Source organism: Haliaeetus leucocephalus, unplaced genomic scaffold (genome assembly GCF_000737465.1).
Source record: "Haliaeetus leucocephalus isolate CR32 unplaced genomic scaffold, Haliaeetus_leucocephalus-4.0 Scaffold395, whole genome shotgun sequence".
Classification (NCBI taxonomy): Eukaryota; Metazoa; Chordata; class Aves; order Accipitriformes; family Accipitridae; genus Haliaeetus; species Haliaeetus leucocephalus.
Window position 1 is genome coordinate 502,492 of NW_010972831.1, and position 15,828 is coordinate 518,319.

At 40.8% G+C, this 15,828-nt stretch overlaps 1 protein-coding gene across 1 annotated transcript in view; it reads right to left on the reverse strand.

Moving 5' to 3' along the window:
* The window catches only part of SPNS2 (spinster homolog 2 (Drosophila)), an 85,196-nt gene that overhangs the window by 41,772 nt on the left and 27,596 nt on the right, over nt 1-15,828 (reverse strand). The window contains exon 3 of the mRNA XM_010573897.1: nt 14,099-14,235. Coding sequence (XP_010572199.1) covers nt 14,099-14,235 — 137 coding nt within the window. The remainder of the gene's footprint in view (nt 1-14,098; nt 14,236-15,828) is intronic.

Here is a 15,828-nt window from a genome sequence, read left to right on the forward strand (position 1 = left end):
CGGGTAGACAAAGAAAAAAGAAAAAAAAAAAAAGGAGGGGGGGGGGGGGGGGGGGGGCAGGCAGAGCTGTTTACTGTGATGTTTTGTTGGTCAGTCCTTTTCTCCCCCATTGATAGGTTTGGGTAAGCATTGTTTTCAGGATTTCCTAAAACGAAAAGGAGCTGATTATGTTTAATCTCTGGGTGGCATTCATAGCAACTAGGCAGGGTACATGCTTGTGTGGAGTCTGCTTGGCGACAGGTTGATGAGTTACCAGCTCTGATGCAATGCTGTGAGCTGTGAGTATTTTATCTGTTTTCTGTGGAGATACAAGTGCACTTAGAGGTTCATGCTACAGTTACCTGTCTGATAAATGTAACTATAAACTACCCTTCTCACCTCCAACAAGATGTTTTTCCCTTATCAGACGTGAGTCATGCTGGCTGGGTAGCCCTGGGGGAGATTCACTGCAGTTGCTGGTTCTTTCGCCATTTGGCCCACTGCAGAGACGTGATTGAGTTTAGACTCCTCTTTTCTTCCCTCATTCTGTGTGTCATCACTTACCGATAACCACTTCTCACTTCCCATCTCTTTACAATCACAACTGCCTTTTAAGTCACTACTGCACACAACATTTCCCATAACTTCTACCACCACTGGATTTAAGTTCTACAGTTTCCTGCCTTCAAATTGAAGCCTTGATGCCAAGCCCATCTTTCACCACCATTTTCAAACTGCTCTTCTCCTTCGCATGCATGTCACAGAATCAGAGAATAGTTGAGATTGGAAGAGACCTCTGGAGATCATCTAGTTCAAGCCCCCTGCTCAAAGCGGGGTCAGCTACAACACGTTGCTCAAGACCATATGCAGTTGAGTTTTGAGTATCTCCAAGGATGGAGAAGCCACAACCTTGCTGGACAACCTGTTCCAGTATTTGACTATGCTCACAGTAAAAATGTTTCTTCCTACGTTTGAATGGAATTTCCTGTATTTTAGTTTGTGCCTGTTGCCTCATCTTTTCACTGGGCACCATTGAGAAGAGTCTGGCTCCATCTTTACTGCCTCCTTACCAGGTTTTGATACACATTGAAGCAACATTACAGGCTGTCAAGTCCCAACTTCTTTGAGACATTAACTCCTTCAGTCTCTGACACAGGCTCTCTAGGGAGAGAAGCACAGTTATAGACTGAGGACTTTAGCAAAGGTAAGCTATTCAAAATCCCAGTTAAATCCATAGGGCAGACACCATCTCATCTACTGTGCCTCTGTTGCATTCACCCTAAACAGGTTTTTCTTCACTTGGCTTCCCTGAAGCCTGCTTGGGCATTGGAAGCATATAAGTTTAAGTATTTGTGTCCAATGAAGAATGCTTCTCTTACCCAAAGGTCTTCCCCTGAACTCTGATGGGCAGGTCACTAACACTGAAGTTGAAATGCCCTGGGCCCTCCTTCAAGTATTCATACATTTTATTCACACATGCTTATTATATGCTGGCTAGAGGTTATAAACATGTTACAGATGAGACCATTACACCATACCAAGATTTAATAGCAAGCTACTGAGTTATTCAAACCTTAGTATACTTGATTAATCATTTGCTCAAGGGTCAATATATAAACCCTTTGCAATTATGATGGACTTACAGCTTCTAAAGCAGGTCTGATTCTTCTACAGCATCCATTTACACTACGTCAAACACTTCAAAACTTCAGCTCATTTGGATGCATTAAGTGTCCCACCAATTCTCAGCTCTAAGCACCTCACCTTTGAACAATTCCCTTTTGGGAAAATCTAGCTGGTATTCAGAGCCCTGCAAGGAGAAGAGAGACTACAGCAAGTAGAAAGAGAAAAAAATACCTATTTAAGTATAGAAATGAGCAAGGGAGAAAAAGCAAAGTCCCCTCACCTTCCCTTTGATTGTCTCTAGTATTTGTTAATGGCTTTAGTTCTCCCAGGTGACCTGTTCAGGCACACTTAATTGAATGTGGAAAGTTTTATTTGGAAATACACTTAAGATTCTGGCTGATTAAAGTGTCTTTATTTTATGAGATTTCTATTATTATTTAGTACATAAAAGTAACCAATAAAGACTGTAAGATATTCTTTTTTCACTCATCACACCCTTCAATCAGCAACTAAAGTGTTTAACAACTGGATACCTACAGATGGGCTCTAAAGTGAAGCACCTAATTAAGCACTCTGGAGAAAAAAAACAAACAAAACCACCCTGGAAGTAGCAAGACTCCCACAGAGCTTCCCAGAGTCGGCAGGGAGCTGCTGTGTGCTTCACAGGTACAAAAATCAGGGCCAGGATTTTCTTAGCTACTTGCAAATTTTGAATGTGAAATTCCCTTTCAACAATAAAATTGCAGCGTCCAAAATCCAAGTTCCCATCACTGCCCTCCCTTCAAACCTGTGGCCATCCTGGGAGACTCTTCTACTACTTTTCAATCATTTTGGGGTAGCACAAAAGAAAAAACTAAAGAAAAAAAAAAGAGTAAGCCCAACTCCCATCCTCCATCCAATTAGGTAATGTAATTACAAGACACTGGGTGATGAAGCAGCACCACTGGGTCCTGACAATAGCCTCAGTTAAGACAAAGCAGCATTCCAGCTTACTAATTGAAGGGCTTTTCATCTGATTGACCTGCCTGTGGTAAAAATATTACATGACACTCAAATGGTGGGATTTATGTTCTTCTCAATTTAGTCTCTTGGTCATTAATATCGCATTAATGACAGGGGTCTGAAATGTAATTGGAAGGAACGTAACAGATTAGCTTGCTTATTCACCAGAACACCATCCAGCAGAGTGCTACATGAATAGCTACTTATAAAACAGACCTTAAAAGAAAAAGGCTGATGTTTTCAAATAAATCATAGGGATCATAAAGAGCCCCATGTTACCAGTGCCTGCTAGAACACTGAGCTAAAGCACTTCTTTTCATCCTTGTGGCTCTGGTGTAAGACACAGAGGAGTCCACAGCATTTCACATGGCTGAAATAGTGGTCATTTATCCGTGTTACAAAACCATTACGCATAGCTCAGCCAGAATGTATCTTCCAAAACTGTCCCCCTGAGAACCTTAATAGTTCTGGGTCGGAAACAAACTGTTGCTTTTTGTTTCAGATCTGTCAGATGGGACACACTTACCAGTACTTGCAACAAATAGCTCTGGCATTAGACACTATCACCATTCCCTTCCTGAGACGTGCGAAGACAACCATAACACAATCACAAAAATAGGGATTGGGGAAACTACAACGTAGTTTTGCAACTGTGGAAACAATGCAAGGCTCTCGACACACGAAAGTTTTCAAATACTAACAGCTGGAATATGGCCTGGCATACACAAAGCTAAAGAATATTCACAGGCAGTAACAGGCTGCTGTGTTCCAGCCACAGCTAAGTCACAAGTGAAGACTGAATCCAAGCAACCCAGCTATAAACAGATACCAGATTTTTCAGAAGAAATACTTACAGGCATTGATACACAACACTAACATCATCTCCACCTTCAGTGAGATCTAACCACACTAACCTGATGGGCTGTCTTCGCTCAAACACTCTTTGGTTTGGACCAATTCTTAAACTGAAATTTACTCAAATCCAACAGACAGGTCTGGTTCTTGGAGAGCACAACCGCATATTCCTATCCCTGAGACAATTACAGAAACTGATTTCTCAGCACCCTTTGAAAAAAGCATCAGCTGACTGACTGAGACATCCAGGTGTGAATGTTTTGCCCTAACTATACGCATTTTCAAGGGTAGAACAAGTTTTGAGAGCCCATGAAGGACACATTTTAATGGAATGCCTCAAGATTTAAATGAAATTACCACAAACAAAGTTATAGTCCCAGCAACTTTACCTATACTGTTGGTTCTGCTGATTCTCGGCATATTTTACTTTGCATATGCTAAAAATTTAAGTACACCAGCAGGTCAGACCTTTTAGGCAACTTTGCTGAAAAACCACCTGAATCATTCCAAACTCCAAAATTTTTTCTTCCTGCTTTCTGTTTTCACACTTCTCTGGCTTACTGACTCAATCAAGATCCAGAAGCACCCAAGCACTGCGAGAAAGGCTGACCTTGCAGTATGTTTGGCCTACATCTGAGAGATGTCTTAGTTTTAGCACCAGATTTCCAGAGAAACTGATGTATCTACCAATTTCTTCTACCTAGCAGCTTCTTCTTAGTCATGACCCTCTTCAAACAGTTGTTATATTGCTAGTTGAAGCATTATTAATTGGCAAAGTTTTGTCATGCTGTAGCTTCATTTCATTCTCTAAATCCAGCCTACTTGACGAAATGACAATCCTATTTAACTATATTAAATGCATTTGCACATTTTGTCACTATCTTCTCGTGAAACTTCGTCAACCATGTTTTCAGACATGATGATCAGCACCATTCCAAGGGATTTCCAGCTCAAAATCTATTACATGGGTTTGAGATTAGTACTCTAATTCAATGTTATCCGAATTGCAAATGCAGTGTTTTGTGTAGCATGTGAACTTTATGCAGTTAAAAGAGATGTCAACACTTCAAAAGACTAATTTAGCACCTGGTACTGTAAGACATTTCCCATCTTCACACTATTTGCACATTACTCAGAACACAATGGTCCTCTTTTCAGCCTTTATGCATGACCCAGGAGGCCACAGATTGTGTGTGCCATTGAAGAAGCACTTACAGTTCCTACAGCATGACTGACGCTTTTGTATCAGCAGGCAACCAAGAGCTCAACCAAAGAAAGGCTCAAACCTCTACTTTTGCATCTGAACACAAGTCAGAGCCTTAATAACACTTTTCCTCCCTCCTGCAACCTGTTTTTCAGAACAGTATGCACAACCTTCAAGAACCACCAAAGCCCTGCTAATACAAAGTTTAGATTTGTCTCCAGGCCTCCTAATGAGCCTAGAACTGGCTTGAGTGAATTGTTTTCTTTGTCTGTGAGGCACCATTAACCAAACTGTCCTGAAGCATCATGCTTCTTTCCAAGTTATAAGCCTCAAGAACACAAGCCATAAGCTGCCTCATTTACATCCATGCTAAGTACATGTCAGCTTACATCCTTAAACAAACCGTAACATTTCTCCAGACCCATATTTGAACATCCCTGTGAAGCATGAAGGGACACGTTCTACAACACCAATCTGGCATCCTCTCAATACCCTCAATACACAATTACCTGGGAAGCTTATTTCCGATGGAACAGGATCACATGGTGCCATCCAGACATGGCAGTAGTGACTTGCTTTGCCTTCTGAACCTGTTTTACCAAGCCAGATTTCCCCACTACCGAAGTACAGAGTGCAACAGCGGAGCACTGCATCAGGAATGGCTTGTATTCCTCAGGTCACAACTACTACTGCAAGGGTCATGTTAAGCTGATAGGAAATTTTATAATTCCTTACCCTATATTTTAACATTTGCTTGGAAACTTACATGCAGCACTATTCCCCCCCCCCCCACCTGATTCAATCCCAGTCTATTCAAGGAACATTTTCCCTTTCTTCCGTTCCTAGGGTGTTTTGAATGAGGCTGAGCTTAAGATGCTGTAATAATTACTTACAAAGCATAATGTTAAAGCATTATAGAGACTTCAATGAGACAGGGTTGAAGCAGTAAGAAATCCTTTCTGTGTTCCATCACCGTGCTCTGGGGTTAGGCCTCTGCTGCAGTATGACAAGCAGAATATACATTTTAATAGACAAGACAAGAAGAAGGATGCTTCCAGGAACGTACAGCCTACCAATGAAATAAATATGCCTTCTTCCCTATGCCTCCTCAGCAAATAACTGACCCAGGTGAGATTTCCTGCTCAGGCACAAAAAAAGCAGGACAGGTGGGATGATAGTTACAGGCAGACATTGCTTCCAAACCATCCATTAACTGACACAGCAGCTGAACTTTCCTACTCTTCAACCTAGAGACTATAAATTCAGGTTTCTGCATAAAAATGGGACAAAGCTGTAAAGGTCTTTGGCCTGTAAAGATCTTTCATGCCGGCACCACGGTCCCCAGCTGTTGTCTCGAGGCATTTTCATGACCCAATGAAACAGCATCAAATATAAGCATGTTGATTTAAAAAGATGTAGGGTCTGACTCAATTCCCACTAAGGCACGCAAAAGGTTCCCACAGACTTCCAAAGAAGGAGCTGAATCAGAACCACAATCATAGACCCTATGATAATGATTTCAACATCGTCCAGTAACCTAGATAACCAACGGTTCTCTAAAAAAAGGGTAGGCAATTACAGGGAGCCCTCACTGAGACCGACGGCAAATTAGCATTAAGCCTCAAGCCTATTTCTTGATACTGTCTCAGCACAAACCTCTGTCCACCTGCTCCAGAAAATGCCTGAGCTCTGAGGAGTAGTTCTGACATTTCACTGCAAATCGCTGCCTACATTTTAATGAATTGGCAATAGAAGCCTCTGCAGCAGCACGCGTCAGTTCAGGTGAGTTACGACACTCAGCAATAGAAACAGCTCTTCTTTCAGCATTCACAGTGTTTGATTCAGATATTGCATCATTTCAGACTGACTAATGACCCAAATATAGGTAGTAGAGGGCGTGAACATAACAGGACATGACTGGGGTGATTTGAGAAGTCTCAATGGGACGTGGTGCCAGACTGACCCTACCTGGGGAAGGTGGGACTTGGGGGGAGTAATCTTGATCACTCTCAGGTCCCGGAGAGCAGAACCGATCCTGTTCCAGACACACTGCAGACAGGAAACACCATGTATGGCGGATATATTCCTTATCATAGTTTCTTGAAGTTCATTTTTCTCATCACAGGAATAAGCTTTCTGAGTAAGCTTTGGAACTACACTCTGTCTCTCTCCTGGCAGCCATCACCAGCTATGCTTTCAATAACTCTTCCCAAATGCTTTACAGATACATAGATGCAGACACTGAAGGGAAAAAACCCAACACTCAGAGCAGAAAATACAACACTCGAATTTCTGATAACACCTATGAAAAACCTCCTCCTCTCATAGATTGGCTTTTTGGGGATGATGCTCTGAGAACACCCTAACCTGTTTTTTATTTATAGTTTCCCTTGGAAGAGGGACAGGTAGAAAGGGACAAGGTAGGAATATAAAGCAGCTAGGACACAAACACATGACTAATTCTGCGCTCTACTTCAGCAAGCTGCAACTATTTCATCTATATAAATCTTTTCCCATCTCTTCTGTCCTAGGTCAGCAAAATCTGAGGGAACAATGAGGACCCAAGATTCAAGAGTTCAAATCTTTAGACTTGTCTGTGCAGGAGAAGATGTTGCTCTTACAGGAAAACAGTTTCCCATACAGTATTTCGTACCAGCTGTGCTGAAGATGCTTAGCAGGCTTGACAGATGCCCAGAATACCTTAAGACCAGCTCAGCCAATGCTTCATTATTGAAGGAATAAGCAATAGCATATTTTTTTCCTACAGTACACCTCACATAATCCACATTAAAAAAATGCAAGATAGTAAAACTTATAAGAGTGCTGTGAATAGCACTGGGAAGAAGGAGCAGCAGGTGCCTTCTTGCTGGAGAGGAGTCAAAGAAATGGTGCCTTTTAATTCCCATAGAAACTCTCATACTTCCTTGCCCAGAGAGAGTGGATTTTGATATGTCTTGATCTAGTCCTACCTGGAGCTGGAGAGTCAAGTAGCCATGAAAACACAGAGGGAGTTTCTCACAGCAGAACTGCTGCAGGAACTTGACAGCTCCTACCTCCCAAGAGCTGCAGCTTTGGAGATCTCATCCTCACCTCCAGCAGCCATATAGGTGTAGGTACATATAACCAGACTTGAGGTAGGTTCATCTCTTCTCCTGATGGGCAATGCCATCACCAGCACACTGCAGTGCAAGTAAGCCTTCTGCATAGCAGGCTGCCGCGAGGGGAAGCAGGTCTAAAGGGGCCTGTGGGAATTACCTTTCTTCAAACTATCTGCTTTCAGACATATGGGAAAGGGAAAGTGACGCAGAATCAGTCCATAAAGAATTTCGCTCTGCAGCGTAAAGCAGAGATCAGAGCCCTTATCCTCTCCCTTTCTTCTGGGACTTCAGAGCCACCCAAATCCAGCACAGCATCCTCCCTTACCTGGCACCCACTGATCCCCAGTCCCCCAGGACAGCAGCTCTCCTGTGGTGAGGAGGGACCCCTGATAGCTGGAGAGAAGAAGAGATGTATAGATTGCCATGTGTCATCTTAACAGAGCAGAGGCAAAGCAGGAGTAGGTTACAGCTACCAGGTAGCACAGCAGGGCATTAACCAGCATTACACATACAGCCATAATAGTAGCACTTAGTAATTTGAGTGTTGACACTGCTGGCAGATAGAATAGCAACACTACCATAGTATATTACCTACCCTCATCTCCTCCTCTGTGATAAGAGAGTATGCAGTGGACTGTATTTTTCCTGAGCAGTCTAGCAAAAGGGCAAGTGTGCAGATATCCAAATGTCAACAGCATATGCTCATCTGTAGGGTTCCAGTACCACATTAAAGGCTGGCAAAATACACCAAAGCCAACTAACAGCCTTTGTCCATGAACACCCCGTGTTAGTTCCAGCACCAATTTCTGTAACAGCCACGTGGTCAGGAACTGCATGTGAAGGAAGGGACTGAATGTATGTGCAGCAGACTTCACAAGGTTGCTGGGAGAATCTTTTTTTGCCTTCTTTCTAAAAGAGAGTTCTGCCCAAAAATAATAGGATGGAACAGTGGGATATAAACATTCCAGTAGTTCATGGTGACTTCAAAGATAACACTCAGTACCCTTCTTACATACAAAATGATGGCTTGGGGCTTTTAGTTTTGTTTGTTTCTGTTTTTCAAACTGCGGATTTATCTTCCATAGTGGAAGCAAAAGAACAGAAGCTGTATGCGTTATAATACAACTTCTGCCAGAGCATGTAAGACTAAAGGCCTTTTTTTTTTTCTTTTTCTTGGAGTGAATCATCATGTGGGAGGAGGGGGCGTGGTTTATGTTTACGTTTTTTAAAATTAACCCAGCTAACCATTTGTTCCATACTGCATGCAATTTGTTGCTTCTCTTTTAGCACTCCTTGAAAGACAAGCTTTGGAAATAAATACACATCTGGCAAGTCTGAAAGACAGGACTTTAGTAAGCATTGCAGGCTAACTGGAATTCCACAGTGGACTATTTGCTTCCTCTTTCAGAGATAATTCAAAAAGAGAGGAAAAGAAAATAACTAGTAGAAATACCTATCCAGATTAACTTGCAGTGGGAACAAAAAGGTTTTATCATGTTAGCTATATCAACACTTAAACAGAAACATTTACCAAGAACTGTAGGCTTCAAAAGCACATTCCTGGTTTTCCTTGTTAATTCTTTGCTTTTCCATTTCCAAACTCTCTACCATCTGCAACTCTGATGTCTCCCAGCAAACCCACATTACCACAGCCTGGTCTGGTTGATTATTGGGTACACTTGGTCTCCCAGCCTAGTGGAGCCTAAGTACTTAGCAGAATACTTTGCTCATCTGTAAAACAGCACCCTTTTACACAGAAATACGCTTTATTTAAGATATTTACATGGGAAATAGCAGTATTTTACAAGACTGGAAAACAGCCTGCAACTTTCCACCTCCAAGCTCTTTCTTGCTTTAAGATCCTGGTGTCTGCCCACGAGGGAGAGGGGTCCTGATCTCTCAGAAGTTTGGACTAAGAGGGGTAGGAAGGCTAGCACCAAAAGTAAGTTTTCACCTAAGACAAATTTCTGGCCAAAGTAGTCAGCTGTAAGAACTATTATTATGACTAATAGATGTGGATATCCAAGCAGCCAGAAACAAACTCTCAGCACATGGACTGATCACTCCTGATAACCATGTTGCTTCATGTGAAACTGTTCCAGAGAGAAATGGTGCAATTGGGATTACAGACTCTTTCCAATGACATCCTGGAATATAAACCAGCTCAAGATGATCGGGCACAATACAGGCAATCAGGCACTATGCTCATCAAAATGCTATCTAGACAAAAAAAAATGGTTACTTATTAAATCAGAGTTTATATTGATACAGAGGAGGACAGACACATATTTAGCTTTTTGTGTGGATGGAAGTGCATCTTGGTAAAGAAACTCCATGAAGATTGTGCACTCAGTGCATTTCTTTGCAATATGACTTTATAATGCACAGCAGCTCACTTATTTTTTGCTAATTTATTATGGAGCATGAACCAACAACCAGCAAGTGTTTTCTCCAAATGCTTGCCAAAAGCCAAAAACAACACACAGAAGGGTTTTGCAGGTGAAAGTACCAAAATTTGTGCACCCGCAGGTGCAGAACTGACTAAAAGGCATGCATAAAGGGAGGTAATTTCTAAGCAGGTGTTTGTACTTAGAAAACACAAATTAAGATATATACATACTTTATTGAAGTTTCTATAAATGGAGTTAATCTAGAGATCTGTCTAAATATGTACCAACTTTAACTAATTTTACATTAATGAACAAATTTGTTAATGATTTTTTTATGCAACTTCTATTTTAGAAAGTGCTAAACATTGTTACAGAGCAGAAATGTGCAAGTACCAGAGACAAAGTAGAGGAAGACTCATTTCTTATTTTTCTATAGAGAAATTGCGCACAAATATAAATTATCAAATCACATTACTTGACAGAATAAAAAATTATCTTTTCAATATTATCTCAATCTTGTTACTTCTGCTGATTTTCTTTCGTTAAATTTATCATTAGCTATTTTCATCCATGAAACCAGGTATATTTATGGACTTACTCTCTGATAAAGTATTTATTTGGGTTTCTTATTTTGATTTGTTTTAAATGTAATTTAAGACCTCATGAACAGTAACCAAACATTTAAGTATCTAGTTGTCCTGTTCCTACATTGCTATGCATGGAATTCATGCACTGTTGTTTTCTGTAACTATCACCTGCTATATACTCTGGAACTGTCCTTGAATTCTGGTCTGATTTTCATTTTTCCTTGTGAGAGCCTATTATTTAGTTATTTAGTAGCTACTAGCAGATGAGAGATTCATTCATCATTTATTTGATGGTCATTATTCCATAGTAAAAGCCCAAAGATATTTGGTAATAAATAACTAAGGATATTTTAATAAGTGGTTACAAACCTTAACGCAGTGCTCTCTAGCAACTACATGTCTGCATGCTGCATATATCTAATTCCCTGTTTTATCTGCCAATTTTCAGTCACTATCTTTTTAACACAAACAGCATGAAATAGCATTTAGATAGTATCTTAGACGAACTGCTTCATTGTGCTCCAATCCTTTTTTCCAGATCAAAATCCATCTCTCTGAGGTAGTTTCTCACTCCATGTCCTTTTCTTGCCACATATGTATTTCTTTACTGAACAACTTGACAGCAGGACAGATAAGAATTAACATGTCCTTTTCTGTATACTTGTTTGCACAATAAATTACAAATAATCTAGATATTCACTCAAATGATAGCATTTTGATTGTTTTCCTTTAAGTGTCCAAATTTTAACCAGGAACTAATATTACCAACACACTGCCGTCAACCTTTACAAATTGGGTGCCTTCACCTCTGTAGCTGCTTTCTGCCTTTGTTAAGCTGTCTCTTTCCACTTACACTTCAAATTTGAACTATGCGGATGTGTACTCTATTTAATTACACAGTAATAGCATGCATGAGGCACTAGACACTGTCAAAATTTGAAGAAAAGCAATCCCTGAAGACAGAGTTTTCTATTTCTATTGAATGCCTATTGTTTCTTGCCTAGTTCAGTATTTTTGCAGTTGCCACAGTACAGTTTTTCAATGGGCTCAGCCTGTGCCAACTTGCTCCTTCTTGTACTGTGTTTTCATGTTGACTTGGATGTGAGTACTTATCTACTTACAGTGGTCTTACTACTGCTTTTATTTGTACCAGCAAAGAGTTTTTCACATTTCAGCTCCTAGCTTTCCTCGCTGACAAACACACATTCTGTCTTAAAAGAAAGAAAGAAAAAAATGTTGAGAGAAGAGCCAGCGTTTTTCTCCTCGAATCCTAGAAGACAAAGATCAGGAAAAGTGCCTAGTTAGTCACTTGCATAAAGAAAAAAGCTGCATCAGCTCTTCTCTGACCCTTTTTCTCATTAGCACTTCAGGAATTCACCTTGTTCAATGTGGCATGTCTTCCCAATTAGAAATCAGGCCTCCAAAAAGGATACCAAAGTAGTAGGGTTACTTTGGGATTATGCTTACAACCTTGCTCAACTGCTGCAGCCACTGGGTAGAGCATATCCATACAGCAGCTGCAAAATTTTCCATAATTTCCTGGAGTCCATAACAAGAGCTGGGCATGAGTCTTCTGGTAGAATTGAGGATCACAGTAAAATCAGGACAGGGGATTTTTCTCAGTATTGGGATGGGTTTTGTCCAAGGTCATAGTTTGGGTCTAGAGTTAGTACTGATGCAAATCCAGAAGGAATTAACGCAGGTCTGGCTATTTTGATCTTGTCTCTCTTGTGACTTCCAAAACATTGGGGTTTGGATTCCAAACATAATCCAGCTTTATAAGCATTATTCTCCCTTTCTTTGGCTAACAATATGCCACTTGCACTCTGAGCTCCTGTATACCAATGATCATATGTATTAATCCCTGAACTACTTCACCTAATAAGCCCCAAATCCTTAAACTGAAAATCAACTCTGAAAACATAGAATACATCAGTCCAGTTCCAGTGTTCCACTACTTGCAACTACAGGACTAGGTCCATTGCAGAAAGATCGATGAGAACCTGAGCATGAATCTATGTTTGTAACATGAGAACTGTTTATAAGCAGGTAATTGGCTCTTTCATAAAATGCTTCCCTCTTTGGCCTCTGATCACAGTTGCTTTTGCAGAATGTTGTGAGAGAGATTAAAAAAAAAAATAAAAATTAAAAAAGCCTCTTCATGTTAGATGGGAGATGTTCTTTCTCTGGAAAGGAAGCTTCCTGGCCAACTATAAACCAGAACAATTTACTGAGTTAAAGGCTTCTACATTTGGCCATATGCATTTTTCTTTAGGAATGCAGCAACAATCAATCCAACATGAAAGCCAGCCAGACATGTGACTGCCACTGCCCATTTTAGGTGGAAATTCTCTTTTATTGGAAACTGCAGAGCATGTGTGTGGGCAGGAGGGAGTAGGGTGGAGAGGTTTAGTCTTTGGTTGTCGTTCTTTAGGCGTGACCACAATGCTGCAATCTCTGGAACGCAGCTGGACAGAAAGGATGAGGAATGCCCCTGCCGCCCTTGGGGAAATCAGTCTGATGATGCCAGGAGCTGTGATTTGTCTCTCCAGGAATGTTGCCACCTGCAGCAATTAAACCTCCTCTATAATATGATTTAAACAAGGGGATATTTTTCCCCAGAAACTGCCTGATCATTGTTTCCTCCAAGTGCCTCTGACAGGCAAGAAAATTAATGCAATGAGGAGTCCTCAAAATGGGGTACTGTGGCTGTCCTGAAAGCAGGTGAGGGATGCTGTGCATAGCTTGACAAAATTAAGTGAGCCTGACAACTCCATCATCAGTTCCCCAGACATATCCATCAACTAGCGTTAAAGGAGCTGAAACTATGTCTAATCACTATGCTATCATCCACCTTCATTGCCTTTGTTGGACAGGAAACAAAGCGCATGTGTAAAACCACTGCTGGATGCATTTCATCATTCCACAAACCACGAGCAGACTTCCCAACAAACTCCAGTGTCTTCTGTTACATATCGGAAGACAAGAGAACCACTATATAGCCATGGATTTTTTTTTTCCCCAAGTCTTTTTTAAAGCCTTTTAAAGTTTCTTCAGCATCTCCCTCAAAACAAAGCCCTTATGTCAACAGAAACTCTTGCTTAGATATGCTTCACCTGTTACTTTTTATGAATGTGCATGATCAAAGAATAACAGCTTTCACAGTTAAGAAAACACAGTTACACAGACCACACTTCACCCACAAAAGGTCAGATAACTCAACACGCTCTATGTCAAATACACACCAGAGGGATACATTCCCCTTGAGCACACTGTCATGGGAAGTGGGGATTTTTTTAGGTACATATTGTCCATTTTTTCAGGACACCCTGAAAAGCACCTTTCCAAAGATCTTACCTGTTCAGTGATGAAGGAGCTTGAAAAAGTGACAGCTGACCAAAAGAAGATCCCACAGCTGAGAATGATCTTTCTGTTGAAACGGTCACCAAGGTAACCAAAGATAGGTGCTGCAACCATGAAACTACATATGAAAACTGCAAAGGAGAGAAAAAGGAAAGAAACATTTAATCAACATCAGGCCAGGAACATGAAAACTAATTTTCTGCAAGCCAAATCCTCTAGAGAGCAGTTCCATTTAATTAGACATTCTGCAGCCCTGACTTACAAAGTTGTGCAGTCTGATAGGCTTTCAGAAGTCCATGTTTCCTTAATCAAACAGATTTTTCATTCCCTGAGAAACTTCAGACAAGTGAACTCGTACTATGTTTGAAAGCTCCAGTCCCTCACAGTCCGCTGTGAGATCAGGATGGGCAAAACCAGGACAGAATAAATTAAGAGCTTCTGCCTAAATGTCACTGAGAAGGTGAAGTGGAGGTTGGAAGGAGTTTCAAGCAAACAGAAAGCAAGCCAAGGGCTCCTTGTTGGCTCTTGCAGCAGAGACCAGAGAGAAATAGGCCACATAAACTGATGTTCTTTCACCCTTCTTAGCAGTATTTTAAGGCAACCATGAAATAGTGAGGAAAAACAGTAAACACTACTATCATCCTACTGGCACCAGCCCTGTAGTTAGACAGAAAACTGCTGTGTCCTCATTAGGTCCTTTCACCAGTACTGAACTTGCATTTAAACCCATCACTGAGCAACAATTTCACTAAAGAAAGAGTTTTAACCTACAAAGCCCTAACAGGCCAGGAATGTCCTCTTCTGAAAGTACACCTTTCTGTACAAGTTCACCTTTCCCCTTTGCTTCTCCTCCAAAAACCCCAAAGCATTAACCCAAGACCCTCTGTCATGTAGGAATGAGGCTCCTGATAGAATAATCTCTGCAAAATCTCCTTGACTTCAGAGTTCACTCCTCCAGCCTAGCTCAAACGATCTGGCCAGTGACACCACTGAAAACACCTGAAATGAGGCATTCGCACCATACTCATTATTAATTTGGAACTTGGCAGAAATTGCCAGGTTTCGAGCTGATTTATACTTGGCTTTTGTGTGTCCACATTAAAGATTTGGATGAGCGCAACTACCTCAACTTTACTGCTGTGTAGTATGAACATTTTGCCTTTTGCTGACTGTCTTGGGTTCAGCAAACCCAGAAGGATTTGAGTGGGACACTAGAATATCTGGAGATCCCTCCTTAGTCACAGGGTTATGACTTTCATTAATTATCAGGTAGTTCTTGGAAGGCAGGGTGGGCTTTTGGCATTGTCTAACCCCAGCCGTCTACTTTTGTTTGTATAAAAGGGGGTGGAGGGATAGAATAGGGGGAAAAAAAAAGGCAAGAGCAGAGGACACACACCCCTTTGGTTGGAATGCATGTATAAAATTAAAGTGGTTAAGACCCAAATTATGAATTTTTCATGGATGATGATATACGATAGCTCAAAAACGTGCAGAATGCTGAACTATGAAATTATCTAAATGTCTCTTCTTTTTTAGTATATTAAGATGTCAAAGCTGCTTTATAAATAACACGTATCCATTTGCATCTATATTTTGTGAGCCATATGTTTGTGTGTATATCAATTTTGCACTGTGACATTTGATTGGAATTGCAGATTTACTCTTTTTACATTTAGAGTAAAATAAATAAGAGATAATACAGAAATGTTAAGACATGAAAAGAA